The sequence below is a fragment of the Urocitellus parryii genome, chromosome 1, assembly GCF_045843805.1.
Source record: "Urocitellus parryii isolate mUroPar1 chromosome 1, mUroPar1.hap1, whole genome shotgun sequence".
In the NCBI taxonomy this organism is placed as follows: Eukaryota; Metazoa; Chordata; class Mammalia; order Rodentia; family Sciuridae; genus Urocitellus; species Urocitellus parryii.
Window position 1 is genome coordinate 266067767 of NC_135531.1, and position 18932 is coordinate 266086698.

The 18932-nt window shown below is 44.0% G+C and overlaps 1 protein-coding gene across 4 annotated transcripts in view; it reads right to left on the bottom strand.

Moving 5' to 3' along the window:
* Nucleotides 1–8654: 8654 nt before the first annotated feature.
* Nucleotides 8655–18932, bottom strand: part of Nhej1 (non-homologous end joining factor 1) — an 89114-nt gene continuing 78836 nt past the window's right edge. For 3 of the 4 annotated variants that reach the window (XM_026390429.2, XM_026390433.2, XM_026390428.2), the window contains 3 exons: nucleotides 16305–16422; nucleotides 15481–15605; nucleotides 8655–15026 (listed from right to left, as the gene is read on the bottom strand). In XM_026390429.2, the coding sequence (XP_026246214.1) occupies nucleotides 14952–15026; nucleotides 15481–15605; nucleotides 16305–16422 (318 nt within the window). In that variant the 3' untranslated portion in view covers nucleotides 8655–14951. The remainder of the gene's footprint in view (nucleotides 15027–15480; nucleotides 15606–16304; nucleotides 16423–18932) is intronic. The other variant, XM_026390432.2, reaches the window with a different exon arrangement.

An 18932-nucleotide genomic window follows, 5' to 3' on the forward strand; every position in this document is an offset into this window, starting at 1 on the left:
GGCCGAGGAGCCCGGTAGAGCAGCGGGCAAGGGAGCCTTGTGGGTTGATGGGGTGGGCGGGTCGGCGGGAGCGCTGTGGGGGCTCAGGCGACCAGGTGGCTCCTGGGGGCTCCAGGCGGGGGCGCCATGGGCGGCGTGGCGCGGCTCAAGGTCCGCGGGACTCAGGTGCGGGGCGGGGGCCCAGGGCCCTGGCTGGTGGCGGCGCGCTGTCCCCCTCGGCGCCTCGACTCTGAGCTGCCCAGCTCGCCGGCCGCCAATAAATAGGCCGGCCCGTTTGTTTTGGCAACGCGGCGGCGGCGGGGGGCGGCGGGCGGCGGGGCTGCGGGCCGCCGGGCTGGGCTGGGCTGGCCGGGCCGGCGGGCTGAAGGGACCCGCGGTTAGCACCCCGGCCCGGCGGTCAGGCTGCTCGGGCGGAGCGGGAGCTGCTGCCGTCTGCGGCGCAGCCCCGGGCCGAATGAGAGGGGAAATGGAAGAGATCCGGGCTCGGGCCCCGTGCAGACCGCACCCTACCCATGTCCCTGCCTCCTGCGCTCTCGACAGCGAACCTGTAGCAAGGGCAGCACAGCCTCCTCCCCCTCGGGCGGGCGGCCCCGACACTAGCCAGCCCTCGTCCCGCGCGCTTCTCGGCAGCGCGTCAGCCTGCCTGCTGCCCTCTGCGCCCCCTGCACTGCCTGCGTTTGCCCTCCCCGCCCGGACGCGCCCCACCCCGCCCTGGCCTCGCCTCCCGGCTCCTCGCGGCTCCGGGGTGCCCCGCCAGGCGCAAACCTCCCGGACAGGAGGTGCCACCCCCACGGAGACCGCAACCCACGGCGCGGCCGGACGCGAGGGGCGGGGGTCAGTGGCCGAACCGCACAGCCGCCTACGGTGTCCCCTGCGGGAAAGCAAACCTAAAAGGCAGGAGGCTGCTCATAACCTGGTGCCCCACCCTGGCCCAAGCGGCGCGCCCTCTCAGCCTAGTGGAACTGGGTTCTGTATCAACCCAAGGAACATCCCATGGCCTGCCGGTGTGAAACTGGGAGTGGGCAGTTCAGCCTTTTGAAGAGGCAAATAGGGGCTTCTGAGTTGGAAACACTGAAAACAAACAAACAAAAAACAAACCACTGTTAAAACAAGCAAGACGAAGTTGCAGATAGGCCCACACCAAGAGCAGGGCAGCTAAAATGAGGACATCCACAAAACAATGAGCCCAACTGCCCAGAGACACAGCGAGCCACCTCTCAGGAAGAGCAGCTTGTTAAGAATGCCAAAAGGATCCAAAGTCCCTACAAGTACTCTTGGCTCTACTTTAGAAATGAAAAAGGACAGAATATGTAGAGGAAGCTAGAAAAGTGATCATGGGTTATGTATTTTAATAGGACATTCAGGAAAATGTAATTAATTAGGATTTATTCTGCCCAAACAAGAAAAGGTTAAGTGTTAAAAAACAAAAAACCCACTGCCATCACAATATTAAACTGTATGATTTTCTTTTGCAATTCAATAAGAGAAATAAAAGGGTAAGAAATAAAATGATTTACAAACTCTTATTCCAATATTAATACATTTATTGGTACTTGTGTGTCTGAGATACAGGATCTATTAGATATTATTATACTGCATTCATCTTGCAAATCTAATTTAAACTCACAACAATCAGATGAGCTATTGCTATCCTTATTTTACAAATAGGGATATCTAAGTTAAGAGAAGATAAGCAACTTACCCATGGCTCAGGAGCAGAGGTTCCACCCCATGTGGATGCAGGGGCCAGCCCTCACCTAGGCAGACATTGATCCCTTTCTCTGTGCAGGTCTCACCCATCCAGCACACCTGGGTTGTAGGAGGAAGCAGCTTTTCATAGATTCATTCACATTTTCTGGATCAGTTTTATGAACACAAATTCAGGATTGGAAGGGATTCAAGAGGGCTTAATCCAAGCACTCGATATTACAGAAAGGAAACTGAGGCTCACAGAAGGAAATTTTGGAAGATTCCACAAGGAGTGGAGTGGCACCTGTGAATTGAAAACGAAATGGATTACCTCCTTTTCTCCCCTTTGTTGGCACCCCCCACCCCGCCCCGGCGGTGCCATGCTCTTTAGCACTCAGATTCTGTTTCCTAGTCACAGAATGAATGTTGCCTCTTTCCCTTGAAAGTTTTCCAAAGGCTTTAACTTGAGTTTTCCAGGGTTCAAGAACCATTCATGCAATATCTTCATCTTTTCCTTCGCTCTCCACACCTCTCAGGTTTCTGAGGTAGAGTACTCAGCAGGTCAGTACCTCCCAACCAAAAGGGGCTCTGTTTTTATGAAGCTCCAAAAAGAAGCCTCCCTCAGAAGACCCCCCCACACACTATAGGCTTCTGCCTTTACCTATTACAATGTTTAATAATAATCTAGAGACATTTTGCCTTAAATATCATTTGTCTTCCCCCCTCCCTCTCCAATGCAAAATGAACTCTTTTCCTCTTTTTCATGCCTTAGCAATCAAGGCTATTTTCCTTCTTAGTATCCTATATGCATGGTCTTGAAATTTACTTTCAATCTGCTTTTCTCCAAGTGAAAGTTCATTTCTTTAAGATTATCTCAGAGATTCTAATTTATGATTATTTATTTACAAGCTTTTCCATTTGTCCTCTCATTTTTCCTCTCTTAAATTGTGATTCTTATCCAATTGAACACAAATCTGTAAAGATCTGATCAGACAAATAAAATTATTCAGTGGCTACAGCTGGGTGCCAAGAGTGCATCTGCAGCAGCACCACCTCCTTGGCAGAGATTGGGACTTGCTAAGATCAGACCCTCCTCACTCAGGCCTATCACTAAGAAGCATTTCCAGTGTGTACTGGAAATGAAATGAAAAAGGAAAAATATGTAGAGGCAGCTAGATATTCTACACTACATTCTATACTATATAGAAAAGCTATACTCTTTTTTCTCAGGACACAATTTATGTTTCAAGATCTGAATCTCAAAAAAAGTAGATTAGTTTAGTCTCCTCTGGTGGAGGAGTAACATGATTGGAAGTATCATGATTTCTATAGCAGTGACCACAAGCACTTTTAATCCAAGTAAGGACTAAAGAATCCGGGTCATTGCTTGTATGCCTATGTTCTTAGGTTCAGTAGATGTGGGGTGGCTGTTGAGCTGGGCCAGTGCCTTAGACTTTTCAAACAAGGCCTGACTCCTTCTGATCACTGTCAGGCTCTGCCAGCAGTAGATCTAGAGAACTAAGGTGACCATTCTGGAGGCATCAACAGTCTGGGACAGCTCCTAACCTAATTGTCATGAGTGAGCAGAGAAGACAGAGCCCATCAGCCTCATCAGAGCCTCATGTCTGAGTCCTGTACCTATTGGTAAAAATCACTTTCTTCTCTCACCTTTAGATCTCTTCTACCCCTCAGGCATCTCTATTTTGAAAAGAACAAAGAAAAATCTGTTGCTTTGGACAATACAATTTATCTTTGTCTAAAAGCCAAAGTTAGAAAAATAGGCTATTAAAGGAGGAACATATATTATAGGGTCTGATAATTTAAACATCTGCATAGTAGAGTCTAAGGTGTTATTTTTATTATAATTATTTTTGGGGGGATACCAGGAGTTTAACTCTGGGGCACTCGACCATTGAGCCACATCCCCAGTCCTATTTTGTATTTTATTTAGAGAAAGGGTCTCACTGAATTGCTTAGTGCCTTGCCATTGCTGAGACTAGCTTTGAACTCACAATCCTCCTGTCTCAGCCTCCTGGGTGGCTGGGATTACAGGTGTGCACCATCGTCCCTGGCTCTACCATGTTATTATTTTTAGTCAGTACAAATTTAACATTACAGTACAAACTATATATAGTACTTGTACTATATAAGTGATATACTCAGATACATTTAAGTGTGTATAAAATATATATAATATTCACACACACACACACACACACACACACACACACACGCTACATAGATCTATACTTCCATAGCCAACTAGTCTTTTTCTCCTAATCCTGCCTCTTGACCAGATCAATCCAGCCTAAACCAAAGGGTGCTGCACCATAACTGGACAAGTTTCAGGAATGCAGTTAGTCAAATGTCCCCGAGTGACACAGTGTATGGCAGCCTTGATGCAATAGAAAGAACACTAGAGCTGGAGGTAGCAGATTCATGCCTGAACACTATCTTTGCTACCTTTTATCTGTGTGACCTTAGGCAAGGTACACACAAACCTTCTGAGTCTCAGTTTTCTCATCTATGATAACATTTATCTCATAGGGATGTTGACAGTGTTTAAAAATACAAGCTGTCAAGTCCAAATGTTATATATAAATTTCTTTTATCCTCTGTTGGATTCATTAGGGGTGGTGGCAGTCCTCTGATTCCTATACCTGTCTGGAGGGTATAGGGTGCTCAGGTATGTGTGTGCCCTCAGGCAGCACTGGAGATCAGGAGGTCCTACATCTTTCTGTAAGGAGTCTCTACCTTGCTACAGTAGCATAATGGGCACACAGAAAAAGAGAATGCCAACAGCAAAATAGAAGATTTTGTTGTTGTCCTAAAAAAATTTATTATTTAACCTAACAAATATATCATTAAAATAAAGGCAATTACAAAGCCACAAATGCCGCTCTAAATGAGTACAGTGTGTTAGAAACTAGATAGTTTAACAGATTAGGTGGATTTATTCTGGGAGAATATGGAATTAAGAAACGATTAGCCCAGAGTTGGAAACCTCTTGGATGAAATCAGTTTTGAAGGAGGGGGAAAAATGGCTGCAAAAAATGAAAAGGAAACTCAGGGAGAGGGTGTGGGACAAGCCAAGATGAGGAGGCAATGGGGATGAAGGGCTCTAATACCGTCCCACAAACCTTCACAAAAGCCTTCCAAAGTTGATGCCATTATCTCAGTTTTACAAATGAAGAAATCGAGGCTCAGAGCTTGCACATGAGGGAGGAGGAGCTGGAATCCAGGCCGGTGTGACCGCACAATGGCACAGTTTCTCGGTGAATGACTCCTAACGCAAGAATGCTGGGTTGCTGACCTGTGTTTGAGTCAATCATTTTCTCTTCAAAATCTAGGAAATTGTTTTTGTCTTCAAGAGTTGTTACCTTCTTAGGCTTTTAAGCCTTCATGCTCTGACTGACTACTTCCCCACCTGGTTGGGATCACTGCACTACTGTTGACTTTTGGAAGAGGTTGGTAATTCCACCAAATTTGGCCCATATAGAAGCATGCTTGTCTTTCAAGTCTCAGATCGTGCAGAATACATTTAGAGGTCCAATTAGAGCCACTCAAAACTAACAATGCTTTGAAAGCTAGCTATTGATCAGAAATGGGAATGTTGAGTTACCTTTGTCCAAACAATAAGCTCATTACAAGGCACTTCAGAGAGGCTCAGGCATTAAAGACCTTGCTTTGATGACTTTGAAAAGGTAGGAAAAGGCAACAAAATTAGTTACATAAAGAGCATTTGCCCCTCCTGTAAGAGACCAAAGATGGTGGGAAACTCTTATCTTGTAGGCAGATAGTTGCATATGGAAAGACATGCACAGAATTGTATTTCTATGCATTATAACATGTTTACTAAATAATGAGCTTCATTTCTTCCCTAGTATCTCTATTTGAAAAGAAAGTATTTGCTTAGCAGAAAATCTTGGAAACTATTAGTTTAGTGAATTTTCAATAAGGCAAGAGGCTACTATTCTTTTAATAGCCAAATGCCTGACAACATTCTTTGACTGAATTTGTTCTAATCCACTGAGACTCTCACCAGTCCCTTTTGGTAGATGTAACACCCTAAAGATTCTGGGATCTGAAGCCAAAGAAAGCAAAAAAGTATAGAGACACCTGCTTTTCAACAACTTGTATTCTTAGTTTCCACAAATAACAAATCCATTCCATTATAATTATTGATAACAAAATGGTATTTAAATCCTATTCCCACCTTATGACAGGTTCTCACCTTCCTAAAACACTACTTTGGCTTATAACCACAAATTTTTAAAACTACCCCAAGATACTGTGGTATGAGAAGGTGTGTGTGTGTGTGTGATTGCATATTAACATTTCTTCATATTTTTACTCCACAACAACAAAAATTTTGAGCACCTACTAAATGCCACATATCATTCCAGATGCTTGGGATGTAAGAAGACAAAAAACCAACCAACAAAAAAAAATTAATAACAAAAGAACAAAGATCTCTGACTTCATGAAGCTTTACTCTGGTGGGGAGGAGTTGGGGAGATTAACAATTAAAAACAAAAATACAATAAATAAAACATAGAATGCATTAAAAGGCAATAAGGGGGGACCATGAGAAAAACACATGAAACAAGATAACAGGACGGAGGGGGTCAGCCAGCTTGTGGGGAGCAGGGAGGTCAGCAGGCAGCTTGCTCCATGGAGTAGTCAATGTAGAACTCTCTGAAAGGGTATAGTTTCAACAAAGACCTGAAAGAGGTGAAGGTTTTGCCTAAGCAGGTATCTAGGGAAAGAAACTTTTAGGCAGACAACTGCGTAGATCAAAGAGACCCTGACATGCTTGGCATGTTACAGAAAGACAAAGAGATCATTTCGATGGAAGAAGATAAAGTTAAGAGAAAAACTGGAGCAAGTGACCTTGACTTTCTACTTCCTGATCACAAGGGTGTTTTCCAAACTTCTTTGTTTTTGTTTTAGTTGTTGATAGACCTTTATTTATTTACAAGTGGTGCTGAGAATAGAACCCATTGCCTCACTCATGCCAGGCAAGTGTGCTACTGCTGAGCCCCAGCCCCAGCCCCATTTCCAAGCTTTTATAAAACTCCAGTTAAAGAAAATTTAGTCCCCCTCCTTTTTGGGGGGCTATTGAGGATTAAACCCAGGGGTGCTTTACCACTGAGCTACATCCCCAGTTCTTTTATTTTTCATCTTGAGATAGGGTCTTGCCAAGTTCCTGAGAATGGCCTAGAACTTAAGATCCTCCTGCCTCAGCCTCCCGAGTTGCTAAGATTAAAGGTGTATGATACCAACCTCGAAAGATAATATATACTCTTTAAAGAAATGTATGCTGGGCTGGGGATGTGGCTCAAGCAGTAGTGCGCTCGCCTGGCATGTGTGCGCCCCGGGTTCGATCCTCAGCACCACATACAAATAAAGATGTTGTGTCCACCGAAAACTAAAAAATAAATATTAAAATTCTCTCTCTCCCTCTCTCTCTCTTAAAAAAAAAAAGAAATGAATGTATTGATGTGTAAATATGGACAAAAAGCATAGTTCAGTAAGAGTAGGTAACAAAAGAGTACTTACATATAGGATTCTTTTTTTTTTTTCTTTTTCTTTTTTTCTCTTTTTTTTTTTTTAAAGAGAGAGTGAGAGAGGGGGGAGGGAGGGAGAGAGAGAGAGAGAGAGAGAGAGAGAGAGAGAGAGAGAACTTTTAATATTTATTTTTTAGTTCTCAGTGGACACAACATCTTTGTTGGTATGTGGTGCTGAGGATCAAACCCGGGTCGCACGCATGCCAGGCGAGCGCGCTACCGCTTGAGCCACATCCCCAGCCCCAGGATTCTTTTAAACTTAAAAAAAAAGATGTATTGTCATTGCTTTCACTTTCTATTTCATAAACTTAAAATTTTGGGCAAAAATTCTATTCTTTAAATATCAATTTTGTATTGTGTAGGCTTGTGGAACGCGGGGAGTATGTCCCTGTGGCCATTTAGAAAGCAGCAGAGCACCCCTGTTGGTGAGAATGCCAGGGAATAAGCACTCAATCAATAGGATTAAAATTAACGCATGTTTAATTATTCCTGTTTCTTGTTGAATATAGGTTTTTAAAAATCTATTACAACAATGCCTACAAACTGGTGCCATTCTTTGGAAATTCATTGTAGTGATGTTTTCAGTTTAGATTTTCCCATTTGCAATTCAAGTGTATGAACAGCATGAGATTTAACCAACCAACTTGGCTTCTTATATTCCTCTTCTCCTTCAGAAATACAGCCCATTCTCTGGGGCTTCTGTGGGAATCTTTCTTCTCATTGAATTCTTCCAACTCATTACCCAGTTGGTTACATTTTGAAATATTTTCCATCATTTTTAGATCATTTGGTATCAGATTCTCTACCTGCTTCAGTCCCGGTCAACAACCACCATGAAGTTACTTCTGGGATTCCGGTCCAGAATCATGCGTATGTCTTAGATTCTCATTTCTCAGAACAGATTCCCAGATGTCCTGCAGGTGGAAAGTTCAGTCCCTGCTTCACCCTGGCTTTGATGAATGACCACACCAGTCCCTGGATCATCACAGAGCACCCTAGTGAGAACATCTGCCAGGGTTTTCTGCTGTAGTGCCACCCCCACCCTCTGGAGACAGATTAATGCAGTTTCATTTGGCACTGTTCTGCTATTTTCATTCTTCAAATCCTAAAAAAGCACATACACTTTGACCGTTCAATAGTCCAGAGTGCTGGAGCTGGGGCCTCACTGTACTTCACCTTCTTGACTAGTGACGCCTCCAAAACAGCGTGGCTGCAAGCCATGTCCCTGTGTCTTGGGTTTGAACAGCCAAGTTCAAACTCAAGTTGGCCACTTCACAGTGGGGTGAAGCATCTGCAGGAGGAACTCTCCCAGCCTCTTGCTTAACATGTCACTGTGTTCAATCTCCCCATTCGCAAAATCCAGACACTGCATCTTTTCCCATTTTTGATTCAAAATCAACCTATCTTCTCAAAAAACCTATCCCTTTTGTCCTGCTATTCCATTTTAAAAATTATTTTGCCATATTTAATTTGTACTTATTAAACACAATGGACATCACCACCATCAGAAAAGCATTCAGGTTGCCTTATCAGTATCACCTTTATATATAATCAGAGTGTCAGTAGTAATACTGCTGTTATTGGATTACTGATGACACAAAAAATTCCATCTCACCCAACCAGTGTTCCCATTCCTCCCATGGGTGACACAGGACCAACTAGTATTGCTTTGTGCCCTGGAAGCATCAGACACCAGTTATAAATGAAACTGACAATCTTTCCTTCTCACTTGGCAGAGGTCTTTTTCTGTCTTGAATAAAAGATCTCTTTGTCACCAATGATTCCCAGCAGTACTATTCTTGACCCCTGAGCTAAGACTCACACCTGTAGGACTTCCCTACCAGCTTGAACCCATTTTATCATCCTCTATCTACCCTTCAAGGCCTTGGAAGAGAGGGAGAAGGCAGGATGGAGTGCCAGTCAAGGGGATCGCTCTTCCCCTACTCCATTCCTGTCTCCTGTCCTGATTTCTGACCAGCTGTCGATCCTATCAGGGGTCCATAAAGCTGGGAGGACTCTGGCCCTAGAGAGGGGGGTAGGGGTTAGGCAAACAGGCCAGGGAGGCAGTTGGTTGAAATTTAACTACAATATTCTTGGTCTCTATTGTTTTGAGTGAGGCCCAATATTTCCACAGCAGGATTATAGGATCTGATTAACCACGTTAGACAACAATGCCAAGCTGGGATGGGCTTCCCCTTCCAGCTGCCAATATGAAAAAGTAAATACAACACCCAGATTTCAGAAGGGACTCCCAGCAGCCCCCATGCCCTACTTCCCTATTCTAACCTTGCTACTATTTTGGACCCCAAAGTGAAGAGGAGAGAGTGTGGCATTGCATGTTCCTTTAACTGCTGGCCCTTGGCCCAGCAGGACAAGTAATCCTGGCACAATCTTCCCAGGTGAGTCAAAGGCTGTGTGCTCCCCACACCCTGGAGTTCTTTCAATGCCTCTTCCGGGTTCCCCTGGTAGGCTGGTCCAGATTCTTAGGAATCCATGAGAGTTGGGTGCTTAGGGACCAGCACTTATTCAAAGGGGTCCAAGGGTGTGAATAGTGGCAAAAGATCTGTTGAGTTCCAGATAAGAAAACTGAGTGGGGGTGGGAATCACCAGCTCAGAAGAGTGAGCATTTGCTAGAATACTTTGGTGCTATCTAATGACATCCCAGGTGCCAGAGTACGGAAAGGAGACCCTAAAACTGAGGGGATGCATAAAGGATGACCATTGAGAAATTCTCAGGAGATGGAAAGTATACATAAAAGGGTTCTGGGATAAAAGACTGAGAGATGTATGACTTTCCAGCTCCTCAAATACAGAACTAATCCCCAGGGTCCCTGTCCCTAACACACAGATAGGCTACCTGGTACCTTCCTTGCTGGTACACTCCCATAGGGTGGGATCATCTGTGACCCTGGTCACAGATAAGGATCACAGAGGAGACAAGAAAGGGACCTAAAGCAATAGGGAGCCCTGGACAGGAATATCCTCTAGAAGCTTCCTAAGGGTTACAGCAATAGGGAAACACCCCTTTAAAGTGTGAGCTTTCTCCCTTTCCCACATTTTTCTCTGTATGTAAGGGCCCAGTATCACCCAGTACAATTTTATCAGCTCATACATGTATGAATGTTGGTAACAGTAATTAGTGACCATGGTTCTTGAGCACTGAGTTTGGTGGCTTCCTTGCAGTATGTTATTTACTCCTTTTGAACACTTTCTTCTTCAGGACAATTAGAAGACAGAAACTACTCCAGGGCAAAGTGTAGAAAAACATGTCTGGCACAATCTTCCTAGGTGAGTCAAAGTGTTTGAAAACTCAGCTAACACTACGTTGTACTATACTGGAATACCATCACAGTATATTTTCTGAGTTAAGTTAAAAACTTACTCTCTTCTCATGGAGTATAAGCTAATTAAAGAAGAAAAACAAAAAAAAAATCAAAAATGTGCCTGCTAATACATATTACTTTAATAGCACAACAGAGAGAGGTAAGCAAGACAGATCAGAGTGAGCTCACCACATGGGGGTTACTATGAGGATTTAGGCTTCCCTAAACTCTTTGGAGCAAATCTTCCCAGTTAAAAAAGTAGGAGAAAGTGAGGGACAAAATAGGAGAAGAAACTATCCTGGTGACACTGTCAGGAATGAGAAAGTGTTGCCCTACTCCTGCCACCATCTTTGCACAGAGTACACAAGGGCTCCTGGATATCTCCCAACAGAGCTGGACTAGGGAGAAGGGAAGGACTTAGGAAAGGAAGGCTTAAATGAACAGGAAGGAAAGCAAAGGAGTCCAAATGTACCAAAGGATAAAAGCAAGAAGCAGTAGGGTTGAGTATCAGAAGAGGTGGCATCTTTCCTTCCCCCAGTGTCCTGCAGCCAATCATGGTAGGTGCCCCATAGCAGGCTGATGGAAGGATCCTGGTCTGACTGGGATAGACTCTGCCATCCAGAGCACAGGAGCACAGATTTTACTCCCTGTTACCTTATGCCCTAGGAATTCTGGTTCCTCAGGTCTCAGGGGAAGATGGTGACTAGAAGCTTCCTTCCTCCATCTCAGTAACTTTACCATACCCTGGAACCCTGATCTGGGAGAAGAGAAAAGCGCTGGCAGGATTATACAGAACCCAATCTGGACTGTGCTTTTAAGGGTTGATGAGAAAGAAGCCCCATGAGGTATGAAATAAGGTGGAGCTACCCAGCTGGGGCACAGAGATGAGGATTTCTCCCCCAGAAAGGAGAATGCCAGTCCTAGCTGACTGCCCTGGGACTAGCCAGCAAGGCCAAGTAGACCCTGCAACCTAGGTGGCGCTATTTCTCTACTTTTTAGATCAAGTTGCTGCAGGAACTTCCTCGAGGTCCCAAGTCCTGCTCCTGGTTTGCTGGCTTGCTCGTGTAAACCACCTTATATTATTTTTTTTTCTAAAAATACTCCAAAGCAATTGAAAGAGTCCCTTCTCCCACCAGCCAGCCCTGGCCCCAGCCCCGGCCCCGGGGAGCGGGCGGGTAGGCGGGGAGGTGGGCCACTGCTTTATTAAACACAGGGAAAACTAATATTTACGGAATAAAATTTATGGAGCAGCCACGAGAATTCGACCCTTTTATGTGCATTTGGAGTGGGGGTTGGGCCAGGCTGGGGGCCTCAGGGAGGGGCCCAAGCCAGGAGGCAGGGCTGGAATACAGCCTGGCTGGGCCAATTTGTCAAAGCAGTGATTTCCTTGGAAGAATAATTCTCAACCACTACCCCTAGCTTGGGTAAGGGCCCTAGGGCAAGGATACCCAAGGCAAGGCCTCTAGCAGGGATGTTTCCCTGAGGATGCATTTAAGAAATGCCCTCAAGGAGGGAGCAACCTTTGAGAATGCAGGAGTAGTGGACAGGAAGGTTCTCAGGCATAAACTTACTTAACTTTTTAAAAAAGTCATGACATCTTATAAGAAATGAAGAAAGTTATACTCTAAGGATTTTTCTTACAATTTTAGGAAAGTCATAGGCCCTTTGTCCCCGTGATTAAAAATGCCTGCTTGAGACTTTGCTCTTAGGCAGAGAGATTTATCCAGAGTGAAAGAACTCCTATTTTTTTCCAAGCTTGCTGGGAAAGCCTCCCTTTTTTATGTGGTCTTATATCATGAAAACTCCAAAATCTGGCTATCTGATTTATGCTAAAAGGAAAGTAGAGAACAAGGTGACCCAGCTGATACGCTGTTTTTCACACAGGTTCCAAATTGCTTTGATGATAGTCATTACTGGTGGGCACGCACTGGGGTGCTATGGTCTGGAGGTAAAGAGAAGTTATCACTAGCAACTGGGATGCTTGGTGGCCCTCTCAAAAGCTGTTGGCAGGAAAAGACAAGGGCATGAGTTCTGGAGTGCTCAAAGCTTCCTGCCTTGAAGAACCCACATGGAGGGGAGCGTCCCTTGGAAGGAGGCAGGGTCGTAGGATAAAGGTGGGTACTATACAAATTGGAAGAAGACCCAACAGCACTCCTGGAAAAAGTGTTTCCAGAGCTGGGTGTGATCCCAGCAACTACACCTGTGATCCCAGCAACTTGGGAGACTGAAGCAGGAGGATCACAAGTTCAAGGATAGCCTTGGCAACTTAAGACTGTCTCAAAAAAGACTGGGAATCTAGCTCAGTGGTAGAGCCTCCTTGGGCTCAATCCTAGTACTGCAAAAAAAAAAAAAAAAAGAAGAAGAAAAACAAAAAGTGTCTTCAGTGTATCTGTAATAATGCTGTTAAGAATTCAGTAGTCCTAGTTCAAATTCTTTTTTTTTTTTTTAAAGAGAGAGAGAGAGAGAGAGAGAGAGAGAGAGAGAGAATTTTAATATTTATTTTTTAGTTCTCAGCGGACACAACATCTTTGTTTGTATGTGGTGCTGAGGATCGAACCCGGGCTGCAAGCATGCCAGGCGAGCACGCTACTGCTTGAGCCACATCCCCAGCCCCTAGTTCAAATTCTTGCTGTCACTTATTAGCTGCATGACCTTCGCTAAGTCACTCAATCACCTAAAGACTAAATTTCCGACTGAGTGAACAGTATCTTCCCCAGATGTTGTGAGGCTTCAATGTCAGGCACTTATTAGACAGACTACTTGATATATTTTAATGGCTTAATAAATGATAGCTGATGTTCTTATTATAATAACTAGTACTTTATTATTCTTTGAATGGTCCTCCTTCCGTGGGCTACATCAATGCAGAAACATTAACCCAGCTAGAGAGGAAACACAGACAAGGAGGCCAGCAAAAGTAAACACACCAGAAAAGGCCTCTGCATTCTCCCACCTGCTACTGCAGGGTTCCCAGTGAACATCTGAGTTCTACTGTGTGTGTGTGTGTGTGTGTGTGTGTGTTTCACTGGGGGAGGCACTGGAGATTGAACCCAGGGCCTTGTGCTTTCTAGGCAAGTGCTCTCCCCTGAGCTACATCTTCAATCCTTTTTACGTCTTATTTTGAGGCAGGGTCTCACTCAGTTGCCCAGGCAGGCCATGAACTGATGGTCCTTGAACTTATGATTCTCTTGCTTCAGTCTCTCAAGAAGCTGGGATTCCCAGTCTAAGGCTGACTTTCATTCCTCTGCCTTCAAGGTGAAGTTTAAGATAATGTTACAATTGAGAAAGACCTGGCAGAGAAGGTCAAGGGACTGTGCCAGTCCTGGGGTGTTCAAGAGGTAACTGTCTCAGACTCTGCCTGTTTCCTATGCCTTCACACTCTTTCCTGGTAGGAAAGTTCTACAGGCCAATTCTGTTGTCCTTGGGAACTCTTGGGTCACTTCCTATTCTCTGTTATCCTAGTTCTCTACTTAGTATGTTATCTAAAGTGGAGTGAAGAATGAAGAAGTCAAATTCATTTTTCTCCCACCCATGAGAACCTACCTTGGCCCTAGTGTTCAAAGTTCTTTGTAATTTCAACATTGCACTGTGGTTTAACCTGTTGTTTAGATCTTGTAAGCAGGCAGAAAACACATCCAATTGGCAAAGGAGAGCAGCAGCGTTTTTTTTTTTTGGGGGGGGGGTGCTAGGGATTGAACCCAGGGCTTTGTGCATGCTAGGCAAGCACTCTACCAACTGAGCTATTTCCCCAGCCCAGCAGTGTATCTTATCTTGTGCTTATTGGAAAGAATTCTGGAGATCAAAACCTCTGAAATGGAGTCTTACCTCAGACTACAACAGAGAAGCTAAAGATAAATTTGAAGGATTGGACTGAGGACACAGACTTCACTCAGAGAGGACAACAGGTGAGGTGAGGTGAGGTGGGTTGAGTTCCACGGATACATATCTCAAACATAAGGGATTGTGCTTTTAATTCTATGCTAAAGAGAGAAGTGGGTCTCTGGGGAGTATCTGGGACTGGCTAGGGACTCAGAAGAGGAATACATAGGCTTCCTGGATACACCGTTCCTTTTTGAAGACTTGCTCTATATCCTAAAGTCTAAAGAACCTCCACCAAAAGAGACTGGATCCCAGAGACTGGCTTCCACTGTACCAGGGAAGGCCAATGCTCCATGGGATGGCAATAAGCTTTTCTTGTTTAACAGTAACCCATTCAGGAAACATGTCGCCATGAGCTTAGTTCTCTTGCTCTGAGAGTGGACCTTTGATTGTAACTCTGTTTGAGAGAAACTGCCATGTGAGCTCCTTTCCATGTGATGTTTGGGAGTTGTTCTTCTGGTGCATCCTCAGCAGCTGAGCTCATGACTGGTTAACTAAAGAGGCCCCGTGGCTTCTTCCTCTTGACCTTTGACAGCTGAGTTCTCTGCATAGGGCCTGCAGTATCCTAGATAAAAAGGAACCCAAGTTAATAGAGGCTTTGAGACAGACCCACTGACATTGGAAAAGGGACTTTCTTCCTCTCCTGGCTCCTGGTTAGGATGAGGCCTCCTTGAAATGTCTGACATGGGTATTTTGAAATCTGCATCAGGCACTAAATGTGATATAAGACATGTTCTTTCTCCTCCAGGAACAACCTCACAGACCATTACCTAAAGTGGGTTAAGGTGAAAAGGAGTCAAGGTTCATCACTCAGCACAAGAATGGCAGAGAGGAGACAGCAAGGGAAGATGTGAAAGACAAGAACTCTCCATTATTTGGAAGTCTGCTCACAAATATCCCTTAATAATATAGAAACAGCATCAATGAGGCAGCAATTGTAAGGACCACTGATTCGAGGGCTACAGGGGCCAATTCCTTCAGTGCATGGAATGCCATCCAAGAAGCTACTTGCCACTCACCAGGGGCTCTTTTTCAAGCACTGAGAGGGCTGGTGCTGAAGAGACTGGCTGTTCTGGCTGACTTGGAAGCTGGTTATCAGTAGCTTGAAGGGAGGTGCTGCTTGAGGTATGAGCATCTCCTGAAACTAGAAGGATCAAGAAAGGATAGTGAGAAATGCCATCTTACTAGAAGGACATTAGCATTTACCAAACATTCAGATAAAGGCCAGAGTTTGGTACTATTGGTACAATTAACAGAGAAGTCACAATCCAATCCAGCTGATTTTCAGAAGATTCTGTTCTGTTTCTACAAAGATTTCTCAGGCCCACTCTCAGCAGGCAGGATAAGAGTTCTCCTAACACGAAAGAGCCAACTGTTCCTCTCTCTGTTACCTGATGTCTCTTACTAGGGAAACTAACCTTTCCACTGATTCTCTTGCTCACTCCTAAGCATCTATGCCAGTGCCACCTAAGAGAACTTTCTGCAGTGAGGGAAGTGTTCTGTATCTGCACTATCCAACTTGGTAGCCACATGTGGCTACTGAGCACTTGAAATGTAGCTAGAGCATAGGAGGAAATAAAATTTAATTTATTTTTAATTTTTTAATCATATATGGGCACACTATCTTTATTTTGTTTACTTATTTGTATGTAGTGCTGAGGATCAAACCCAGTTACTTACATGTGGGAGGCAAGTGCTCTGCCACTGAACCACAACCTCAGCCCCTATTTTTATTAATTAAAATTTAAAAAGCCACATGTAACTAGAGCTATCATACTGGGCAACACAAACTTTCACCCCAGCTCTAACCCTAGGCAGACCAGGTATGTCTGGGGCTACTCACCAGTGTCTTGATGCTTCTGTCCCATTTGGACCTCCTGTTTGGTGACTGCAACATACAGACTCTGCAGATGCATGACAAAGGGCCTGCCATTACCAACTCTGCATGCCTCTGGTAGCTTCTACAAGAGAGGAGACACTGTCACTGTATGGCCAGAGAAAAGGAATCTGACATCCAGATGACAGAACTCACATCAACCCTCCCTGAATGAATTTATATAAAATTGTTAGATCCAATACAGCATATCCATATCAAGCCTATTGATAACAATTCTTGGGAGACCTTCTCCTCTGAAAGGCAACTCTAGGCATTTATTTCCTCCATTCATTAGGTTTATTATGTTTTTCCATGAATATTCCAAAGATCTTTAGAATCTTTCTTCCAAAGGAATGACCTCTTAGCTGTTTTAGGAAATCACCTTCCTTAAGTTGTCTCTGAATTCTACAAATCACTATCTTACCTAAATTTACAACAAAACTTTCTACTCTAGAAAGAGAAAAAGGATTAAATCCAGGAGAAGGGAGAGGGAGCAAAATGGATTGACGAACTGAGAAATTAAGAAAAAATTATGGAGCCATGATGCCAGGTAGAGGAGATGGGAAACGAAGCCGGCATAGCTTTGGAGGGCTGCTTGCCGTTTTATATAATCTATGCACCCTCAGTGGGGGGAAATATTATTTTCATGGTCTGAATTGAATCCAGGGCCTCATACATGCCAGGCAAATACTTTATCACTGAAGTATATCTTAAGCCTGAAGACGAAAAAATTGTTTTTGAGGGATGAAAAAAAGTTACTCTTTTAAGGTATCTTACATAGGTATATATACGGTAGAATTACAGAGTTTTGGTATAACTGACATTATAATTTCCTGAGAGGGGGTTATTAGGGAAAAAATGTCTTACAAGGGAGGTGATAAAGAGGAAAAAAAAGTGGAGTAACACTGATATAAATATATTATCTTTACTTCTCTATGTAATGAACTAGGGATGTACATCCACAGCAAAATGCTTTGCCTAGTTCTAGTTTCATATACTAAGGTGAACTGAGTTAAAGTAATGGCTGAAGACTGAACAAAGTACAATATAAATGAGATGAAAGAGAATGGTATCCAGTGGTTCCAAATCTGGCTGCACTTCAGAATCTTGGAATGGGCCCAGAACTACTTCATCTGTCCCTATGTATGCCAATTGTCATGTTTCCGAGCCAAGGGAGCAGGTCCCTAAGAGCAGCCATGCCAGCGACCCACATGGGAACCAACCCAAGAATCCTTGACCCATGAGATTGGCCCATATCTCATGTCAAGACACCTTTTCTGTGCTATAAAGGCATTCATTTCTGAAAATCCCCTGTGGGAAAAGAATGGAAGAAGGGAAGTATGAGAAGCAGTGAACAGGTGCTGACCCATGGTCAGGACTGTAGTGATCTTTCCCAGAGTGGGGTGTAGCTAAAGAAATAGTACGCTCATTTCCATTCCAACCCTACCTCCATAAAGACTATCTCAGACTTGGACTTTCTTTCTTTCTTTTTATTGCAATGTAACATCAGGTTTCAGTAAGGCTTGGACTTTCACTGGAAACCACAGACAATGAATCAGTAGCCTTGGGTCTAAACTTTGCCTCTAGCAATAATCACACTATGAGTTGTCACACTAGACATCTTCAGCAGCATTCCTTGAGGAATGACCTGAAATGGGAGGAAAACTATCAGGGCTTGCCACCTCTGTCCCACCTCACTCTCCTTCTCAGGTTCAGCTCTCTCTCTAACCCCCAAGTCACTTCCTCCTCCAAAACAAGGTCCTCTATTCTATAGGCAGAGAGCCCTGGGAGTGGAGAGGCAAACAGCTGCTCTCCTGCCTCCAGTCTCTAGGCTCTCCATCACATTGCTCAAGAAGCCTAGCCTCTCTCAGGGCTGTTCATACACCGCTGGGTGGGCATATGCTGTCCATACAAATGGACTAGGCAGAATCTAGGGGTCCAGGGCCATTTCCTCCTGCCCTTTCTATAGAACTAATCAGACTCATAAAATTTCCAGGAATATCTTTACCCAGTTCATGTATTTAACCTTAAAATGAAATGCCAGAAGAAATAAAAAATGGCCATTCAAGCCAGTGCTGCCCTGGACCTAAGTTCAAATCTAGAACCTAACTTAGCCCTTCCTGTATCTCTTCTCTTCTCAGAGAGATCTGGTCCTTCAGTTGCTGCCAAAGGTTATCCCAACCAAGCATCTGTTCTAAGAAAAGTACTAGGAACAGAATATTACTATATTTGCTGAGTACTTACAACATGTTAGGGACTGTTCTAAGTAATTTAAATGTATTAACTCATTTTCATCTTTTCACTACTATTTTCCTAGCATCCAGAGCAACCTTGGAGTGGGGGGTGTCAATAACTATTTATGAATGAATGGGTCAATAACTATTTATGAATGAATGAATGACCCCATTTGGCTAAGTTGTGATTACAACTAGTAAGTGGTAGAGCAGGATTAGAATCCAGGCAGACTGGCTTCAGGGCACATATACAATCACTCCCCTATTTACTTCTCTTAACAGAAGGATTTTAGTCAAAATGGCAATCCAAGTTCTCCCAGGATCACAACTGGCAACCCTTCACATCACAGTTTATACCATC